The 8841-nt window shown below is 46.6% G+C and overlaps 2 protein-coding genes across 5 annotated transcripts; one reads left to right on the forward strand and one right to left on the reverse strand.

The window, feature by feature from the left end:
* Positions 1–1470: 1470 nt before the first annotated feature.
* BDCG_07206 (carboxypeptidase D) lies at positions 1471–4314 on the forward strand (the record flags this gene model as incomplete). The annotated part of the gene is made up of 11 exons (XM_045422998.1): positions 1471–1822; positions 1896–2000; positions 2229–2345; positions 2408–2534; positions 2615–2630; positions 2691–2807; positions 2895–2945; positions 3070–3223; positions 3322–3380; positions 3528–3924; positions 4058–4314. The coding sequence occupies 11 exons, from the start codon at positions 1471–1473 to the stop codon at positions 4312–4314; spliced, it is 1752 nt and encodes a 583-aa protein (XP_045278493.1).
* A 577-nt stretch (positions 4315–4891) lies between these two features.
* Positions 4892–8549, reverse strand: BDCG_07207. Of its 4 annotated transcripts, none has more exons than XM_045423000.1 (5): positions 8362–8549; positions 6815–7495; positions 6075–6697; positions 5819–5914; positions 4892–5713 (listed from the first exon to the last, which is right to left on the reverse strand). In XM_045423000.1, the coding sequence occupies exons 2-5, from the start codon at positions 7397–7399 to the stop codon at positions 5494–5496; spliced, it is 1524 nt and encodes a 507-aa protein (XP_045282039.1). In that variant the 5' UTR covers positions 7400–7495; positions 8362–8549; the 3' UTR covers positions 4892–5493. The 4 variants fall into 4 exon arrangements, with proteins under 4 accessions (XP_045282039.1, XP_045278494.1, XP_045282040.1 ...); XM_045422999.1 differs by having other exon boundaries at positions 7808–8549; XM_045423001.1 differs by having other exon boundaries at positions 4892–5914.
* Between the last annotated feature and the right edge of the window lie 292 nt (positions 8550–8841).

The raw sequence follows: 8841 nt of genomic DNA on the forward strand, positions 1-8841 counted from the left end.
CCCCTTTCGTGCGCTTTTCGCTCCTCAGGACTACCAAGCAAGCTGCCAACGCCTGGTGTCTAGCTTGCGCTTCCTATTGCCCTTTTGAATGAAATTAATTGCGTTTCTGCGCCTGTGGGTTGGATTGCCTATAATCCAAGTGCTCAAGTTACAGCAGCCAAGAAGTGATATTTGTGCTGAGGCAGATTGTTGCTCTAAAGAGGCGAAAGACGGACGGCGAGCTGGTATCGAACATTATGAGGACAAAAGAGCAGAGAATTGATGAAACGGATGTCAACGACGTCGCTGTTGAATTATCGTGTTCTACTTACCTGCGTCCACTTCCCCTTTTACAGTGAGAAAGGCCCGGAAAGGTGCATTCTTATATCCCGAGGATTGAACTTGAAATGGGCTGCGCTGGCTGCTCCGCATGACCGGATGATCCGTGGATCCAATCAATAGTCGAAACTTGATCCGTCGCACAACATTGAGTTCCTGCGCTCATCTGGATACTGGCCTATTTTCGTGGAACAAGACGGCTAGGCAGCGTGGGGGCCAATTATCCTTTTTGAAGACTGATGCAAGTCTCCACGTTAATATACGTGGGTCAATGTTGACATTTCTGGATTCATTTTAGCGGTGAAGGACCGTCCTTGTCCGACAGGCTTGGTACGTGTTTCTCTTCCAATTCTCAGCCAATTTTACACTGATACTCGTATCGAAAAATAAAAGCGCTACTCCAGATGGTCTACATCTGGTTACTGAGGTACATGTACATGTACATGGTTGTACAGATATTCTTTTCTGAGCAGCAGAGAGTCCAGCAGTGATACCTTGGCCGACATATTCCATTTCTGAAAACCCCCTATCCTTGTTTTTGTTAGTCGACGCATGCGCCCAACTAACAGCCATACTAACATTGCAGATTTATATGAAGTCCAAGCCAGGACTTTCAATAGGCAGGGTAGAAGCATAAGGAAATCTGCATACTCGTAAAACGCGATATGGCCATGAAGTGTGGTGGCCAAAAGGGATGTCACCTTTCGTCAACATCACAATATTCAATGCTAAATGCCGAATTTCAGCGCCTTCTCCAGTGGCCTATGCTCAAGTTATTGACGGTCCTTCTATTTCGTTCTAGGATAAATGTCTTCACCGACCATCTATCCCAGTCACTTCTACTAACCTAGTTAGATGTCTCATATGAACCGCTTTTTCATCCTTGGCGTTGCCCTCGTGCATGATAGCCATCGCCTACTACTTGCGGCACGTCGTGCGATGAGCGTTACACGGGTAATCGTGGCGATAGCGTGTTTCGATGTTGGCTCCGCGGCAGCTACCCACCTACCCGCTGATGTGTGATATGAAATTTCTCTTGCCCATAATTATAAAAAGCTTCTGGGAACATGAAGCTTCATATCCCAATAACTCTTCCCTTCTAGATGGTCCTCCGGATATCGGTAAATTCCTCCTGTTCCCGTGGAGGCAAAAATGCGAAGATACGAGATATGTTCCGCTGTCCAGGCGTTGATATTCTTCAATTTACTCGGAAACGCAGCAGTGTCTGCCAAAAATCTTCACCCACAAACCCCCGCAAACCCTGAGGGGGTGAAGACAATATTGTCTCCATCTGGCGTGCAAATTAGATATAAGGAACCGGGCAGCGATGGAGTATGCGAAACCACTCCAGGAGTCAAGTCCTACTCTGGCTATGTTGACCTCGATGAACACTCGCACATGTTCTTCTGGTTCTTCGAAGCGAGACATGATCCCGCCAATGCACCTGTCACTCTGTTTCTTAACGGTGGACCTGGGAGTGATTCAATGATCGGCCTATTTCAAGGTTAGAGCCCAAAATGAAACCCGGTTCTAATTAGAGAATTAATTAGATTTGACGCTTACCCAAATAACTACAGAACTCGGCGCGTGCAATGTGACAGAAGATCTTGAAACAAGGCTAAACCCGTATGCCTGGAATGAGGTTTCTAATATGCTATTTCTCTCACAGCCCTTGGGAGTCGGTGCGTTCCTTGCGTTTCCTACAGAGGCGTTGGCAGATTTACCCACTCGCTGCCACCTAATATGGGGATCAGAGGGATTCCAAGCGCTCTTGGGTGGAAAAGAAATGATAATGACACGGAAATACAAAATGCCTACCGTACATGGCGACAATATTGCAGAAATTTTCTTGTCATGATTAGGCGTGTTCTCCATGTTCGCAGCGCTCACCAACTAGCCAATGTCTATAGGATTTTCGTACGCAACTACCCAATTTGGATCGATGAACAATATCACGGGCGATATTGAACCAGAGACTGTTGCTGGTGTGCAGGGCCGATTCGCAGAAGCCAGTGGTCATCCAATGAGTAAGTGTATAATGAGCTGTGCATTCATCACCTATAGTGTCAATCATGCTCACATTGGGCAGTTGATACCACTGACAAGGCCGCCGTAATGGTCTGGGACGTGTTGCAAGGGTTTTACAGTGCCATACCGCAGCTTGATTCGAAGATCAAATCCCGAAGTTTTAACTTGTGGACTGAAAGTTATGGGGGGTACGTTCACAAATTACTTGTTAGCTAATTTATTATTATTTTTTTCGCTTCTGGGCGCATAGGTGCTAACCTGGCTGTAGACACTATGGCCCCTCTGTTGAGTAGGCCCATCCGCTAGCAACCCTCCGTCATGTTCTAATCTTTAGCATGGTGTAGTTTTTGAAGTACTTCCGCAAGCAAAATCAGCTGATTGCGAACGGGACTACCGATGGCATCCAGCTCGAGTTCAATACCCTTGGTATCATAAATGGGCTGGTAGATGCTGAGATACAGGTCAGCTAACAGATCGGGGACACCCCCATATTTACTTATTTTCTGCTTTGCTTCGAGGAGAGTAAACTGACGGCGACATATCTGCAGTTCCCATATTACCCGGAATTTGCAGTAAATAACACCTACGGGATCAAGCCGGTATGTTATGCTACCCCGGTGCAGCGTTGGGAAAAAATTCCAAAAACCACCGTTCTACACTTTGCCCACCTATTCTTGCCTTATATACGGATTGAGATTTTTCTAACTCCTAGTCTCCGCCCAGCTTAACCAAAGCACAGTGGACTATATGAAATTCTCACAGATCCGGGAGGGGGGATGCGCGGATAGCATATCTGCATGCAAGCAGATGAATAGGACTGGTATCATTGCCCACGCCACTTGTGCTGATGCCCTGTCTATATGTCGAAGCACTGTTGGTGAGTATCTCTCTCTCGCCATTAGTTCGCCATCAGCTATTTTATATCCAGGAATATTCTTTCCAAATCTTGCTCTAATATGAACAACCAATACACAGAGGCTCCCTGGTATACCTCTTCAGACCGCGGCGTCTATGACATTCGCCATCCACACGACGTAAGTGCAGCGTAGGACGGGAAAGTTATTTTATCCCCTGACATACTTGCAGCAACCGAATAAAAAGGAAAAGAAAGAAAAAAAAAAAAAAAAAAAAAAAAAAAAAAAAGAAAAAGAAAAATCCAAACATTAAAACCATAAATACAGGACCCCACCCCTCCAACCCATTTCATAAACTACCTAAACCAACCACACATCCAAAACGCCCTAGGCGTGAACCTCAACTACACCAGCGCAGAAAACATGCACATCTTCGCCGCCTTCATGCTCACGGGCGACTTGGTCCAGCCCGTCTTCCTCAACTATCTTGCCGAGCTGCTGGATTCGCACGTCCGCGTCGCGCTCATCTACGGCGACGCCGATTACATCTCGAACTGGTTTGGCGGGGAGGCGGTGTCCTTGCAGGTAGAGTATTCGGGGGCAGAGCAGTTCAGGAGGGCTGGTTATGCGCCGTTCATGGTGGGGGATAAAGAGTATGGCGCGACGAGGGAGTATGGGAATTTTTCGTTTACGAGGGTGTATGATGCGGGGCATAAGGTGCCGTGTAAGTATTTCGCTTGGTTATTTCGCTAGTTTATATATATATATATAACTATATATATATCTCTCTTTAAATTGCCCAGCGCCGTGCACAAAAGAAAAAATGAAAAAAGAAAAAACCCTAACCGGCAAACCAGACTACCAACCCCTCGCCTCCCTCCACCTCTTCAACCGCAGCTTAACCGGCACGGACCTCTCAACAGGCCAGGTGCGCATCGACGCCACATACAGCACAGCCGGCAGCGAGAAGTCCACGCACCTACAATATACACCGCCGTCCAAGGATGGAGGTGGGCAGGTGAGCAGTTCTGCAAATGCGCTCGCGGCGGAAAGTTTTGGGGTTGTATGGAGTCATGTTGTTGTTATTGCTGTTGTTGTGGGGTTGTTGGTGTAAGAGGGAGTGGCCCGGGGGATAAATAAATGATTATGGTGGCCGGCGGCGGGGTCAGGTCATCACTTAGAGATGGACGGGGCGGGGCGGGGCGGAGGCGGAGGCGGAGGCGGAGGCGGAGGCGGGGATTGTGTTAGCGGCCAGTTTTTCTCATTATTGTGTAGGTTGATTTATTTTATTATTAATTATTACAGCAACTAACCTAGGTACCCATTCCATGAAGGTTCAAGGTTGGACTTTTTGAATTTTGATGATAAGACAGCTAGCTGCATATATATATATCTTATATGCAAGCAAAATATGTGCACTTGGGGGGGGAGGGGCTACATTAAAAACACAAACAAACACCAGAGTAGCATGCAAAAAGCCTGATTAAAGAAATAAGTCAAGCCATGTCCAAAAAAAAAAAAAAAAAAAAAAAAAAAATACAATACATAACAATCTTCTACATGAGACTGCCAATTTGACTAGAGGTACGGAGTACTCCGTATAGAATAGAAGAAAAGATATCAGAAAAGCAGACAAGAAATTTATACATATATTTAAGAGAGAAAAAAAAAAAAAAAAAAAAAAAAAAAAGTTGAGAAGAGATCTGTCTGTCTTGTTTATATACTGATATTCCTGGTTTGATTTGATTTGATGAGAATATGTTTTAAATACAAAGGAAAGTCACAAACAAGACACCAAAAAGAAAAGGGAGGAAGAGACTTAAAAAAGAATTAAAAAAGAACGAAGGTCTGAGAGAGAAAGAAAGAGTGAGTTGATTGAGTTTAAACACACTTCTGTGATTTCAAGTCAGTTTGGTATTTCATTAAAAAAAAAAAGAAGAAAGAAGAAGTAAGATGTAAGAAGTAAGAAGTCCGTCCTATCACTATCCCAAATTCCCGCCACCAACAACTACTCAGACAGCCCCTGTTTGGAAATGATGGATTGGCCAGAGGAGGGAAGGGAGGATTGGTTCACACACAGGCTTGCATTGCAATTGTGGATCACTGTGCAGCTCTGCATGTTCCCCAACCCCCATAACCCTCACCCACCACCCATCAATCAAACACCCATCCTTATTACACGAGTCAAATCCAAAGGAAGACTCTGGATCCTAGTCCCTTTGCTTTCCACTTCACACCACATCCCGCCTTGCCGCACATTCTTGACATGGTATGGTTGTGAAAAAAAGAGTATTTATTTAACATCAGCCCCAGTCGACATGCCCCGGTTCTCCAACAAGGCAGTTGGCGCGACTTCCTCCAATGTCTCGTCGGAGAACTTGAGATCCTCTTCGAGGTCCACGGTGTCTTTGATCTTGTACAGGATGACGGGCAGGGCGACGATAATACTGCCGCAGAGAAGACCCCAGTTGATAGCGAAGATGGTCATGAATTCGACCTTGTTGTCGTCGATTCTGTTGAAAAGGGAAGGGGAGGTTAGTTCGGTTTTGTGTTGGGTGTTTGGGGGAACGAAGAAGACACTGTGAGTAGTCTTTTATTGGATCGGGTTGGAAACTTACTGCCAGGTAGCGGCACCACCGGCGGATTGGAGACCCTTGTAGAAACCAGCGAAGTTCGCAAGTTTACGGCTGTTGTTGCTAAGGGCACCCATGAACCTAGAAAATTTCGAACAAATTAAACATCAGCAACTGGTTTCACCTCGTTGTTTTGATCCTCGTTCCATTTTCTCTCATTCCCAATTGCCAGGGAAAAGAAAAACCAAATACGGGGGCAGATAACGCCAAAAGAAAGAAGAAAGAAAGGAATAAAACTCACCAGTACACGCAGGTCTGGTAGGCAGCATCGTAAACACCATAGAGGATGTACATGAACATTCCACCAACATAGTCGGAGTCCTTGAAATCAATGATGCGGAAATCTTCAAGGCCGGTATCAGCACGAGTATACTCGCGTTGCCAGGCATAACCACCACCCCAGACGGCCATGGTGAAAATGAAAAGGACAACCAGGCCGAGACGAGCACGAGTAGTGCGGCGCAGGGATGGCGTATCCAACATGTAGCCAAAAGCAAAGGCACCAAACATCTGGGCAAGGTAGTAGAGGCAGCTGTTCAGGGCACGGGTACGGATATTGAACTTGGCGCCGTTGACGTTGTTGAAGTGGTAGGCGTAGAACCAGTTACTGGCGATGAACATAGGGAAGAGAGCGACAATGTACCAGTCGGATACGAGGACTTCGCCAAGACCCTTGATTTCGGACCACCAGGACGGGTTCTTCATGACAATGACCTGCGAACCGTCCTCACGGCGGACGTATTTGGATTCGACCAGGAAGAAGCAAAGAACGAAACCGATGAACATAAGAATCATGAAGGCGATGTAGGTTCCGTCGCCGACGGCTCTGCCTTCTGGGGCATTCATGGTTTGGGCCAGGGGGACCTGTGCATTACCAGAATTAGCTCAAACTCGAAAAAATACATAGTCCGTTCTTCCCTGAAAGGGGAAAAAACAAGACCCTTCAGCGTATCATAGAAAGAAAATAACACAAAAACCTACCAAGCCTCCAATGACACCACCCAAGTTGAAAATGATCCAGAACCAAGAAATGAATTTACCCTTGGATTTCTCATCGGGATAACTCATCATGACAGCACCCTGGGCGCACCACAGACAACCAGCACAAGCACCCAAGAGGGCACCGGCAAAGGTAAGGAAGCCCAGGTTCCTGTTGTGGTTGTACGACAACATAGATCCGACATAGAGGAAGTAACCAAAGCCACCGAAGAGAAGAGTCCAGCGGAGACCAACACGATTGGCAATGGAACCGGCAGTGAAACCGATGACGGCGAAAGTACTGTAGAGAGCGGTGTTTCCGATGTTGACGGCGTGGGGATCTTGCTGACCACCTCCACCCAGACCGTTCAGGGCGTTAAACATACCCGGGCACAAGAAGCAGACAAAGGAGACCAGGAGCAGCTGAGAAGTAGGGGACGCATAGTAAGGGAACTTGAAGGATCCGATTTTTGGGCGCTTGTACATCCATGGCTTCCCGGAGACGGCACGCGATTGCTCGTGAATGGCTTCCTCGTCGACCGGCTTCTCGATATTCGGGTCCGAGTTCTTCTCACCGTGAGAAGACATTGTTGCGAGAATATGTCGAAGCGGAGCAACGACAAAAAATTAAAGTGTCAGAGGGGGATTTTATATTAGGGTATAATAAATAACCCTCTGCAGAATCTGTAATCGACGACTGTTAGTAATAGACTTGACTACTTCCCACGTTCCCACTTTTTTTTTAAAAATGAGGAAAAGAAAGAAAACAAAAGAAACAAGCAAGCAAGTAGAAGAGAGTAAGAGAGAACAGGAAAAGTATAGATCGGCCCCTTTTGCGTACAACCAACCAAGAGAGAGGGGCGCGGATGGGAAGGGCAAACTCGCGCCAAAAACGATTGGAAGGGGCCAAGTAAATAACCGAATTGAATGTAAAAGCAATAAATATTCGCGCAAGGCAAGGCAAGGGGGAAGTAAGCACGGGAAGTTAATAAACACCTTGATGTCTTTTTTTTTCTTCTTTTTTTTCGATCGATGCCTGCAATCCCAGGAGATGGGGGAGAGGTTCCCAATTTCAATCACGCGATTCAATGATAAATAGAAAAAGGAGTGGATGTGAATGCGACAGGGATGTGAGGAGCAGGACAGAATAAGAAGAACAAGAGCAAGAAGAAGAAGAGAATGGGACTTGGGCGACGAGAGTAATTAATCCAGCTGCAGCAACGAAGCGCAGTTAATCTCAAGAGGGGCCAGCGATGAGATTGTGTTATCCAAGCAACAACACGCGAGAGATCCAGGTACACAACACACAAAGAGAAGGAAAGAAAAAACAAAAAAAAGAAAGAAAAAAGAGAGAGAGAGAGAGAGTATAAGGGAGGGGGAGGGGTATGAACAGGTATTTATTTAATAAGATCAGGGAAGAGAAGAAAAAAGAACGAGGACGGACGAGGAGGAGGAGGAGGGATTGCAAGGCGGGTACAGTAGCGTAGCAGTACTAGCACGGTACTAAAAAACGGAATAGCTATCTATGAATCTTGGGAGAGTCCACCTACCGAGAGTCACGCGAAGATTAAAAATAACCCAATGGAAAAAGGAGAGAAAAAAGTAATAGAGGCGACGAAGAAGAAAATAGATCGATGGATCAAAATCGCACACGCAGCACGCGATTGGAGATCTCCACAGGAAGCTTTGACAGCCGCTTCGTTTGGGGGGGGGGGGGGGGGGGGGGAAAAGGGGTAGGAAACACACATGCCCCCCCCGCATTTTTGTTGTCTACCCGAGCAGACCAGACCCCCACACCCCACTGTACCTAAACTTACCCCCACAACCCCCCCCCCCACCGCCAAGTCCAGTCCAGCACCCCCTATGGCTAATTATAATGTCAATCAACAAGCAATTTATAACCGTTCTTCGGTTTTTAGTGGAAAGCATTCGGTATCCCACTGCCCCCATCGCACCGCACGGTCCTTATATGTGAGTATATGGGGGGGGGGGGGGGAGGAGAGGTACATTGGCTGTTGTTGTTGTGCAGA

This window comes from Blastomyces dermatitidis (genome assembly GCF_000003525.1).
Source record: "Blastomyces dermatitidis ER-3 genomic scaffold supercont1.8, whole genome shotgun sequence".
Classification (NCBI taxonomy): domain Eukaryota; kingdom Fungi; phylum Ascomycota; class Eurotiomycetes; order Onygenales; family Ajellomycetaceae; genus Blastomyces; species Blastomyces dermatitidis.

Bases quoted from the DNA above. Each gene is read 5' to 3' on its own strand.
- BDCG_07207 (XM_045423000.1), bottom strand. From the start codon at position 7,399: ATGTCTTCTCACGGTGAGAAGAACTCGGACCCGAATATCGAGAAGCCG. The intron at 6,698-6,814 runs GTAGGTTTTTGT...GGTAATGCACAG, and splicing joins GTGGTGTCATTGGAGGCTTG to GTCCCCCTGGCCCAAACCAT. The intron at 5,915-6,074 runs GTGAGTTTTATT...GAAATTTTCTAG, and splicing joins TACCAGACCTGCGTGTACTG to GTTCATGGGTGCCCTTAGCA.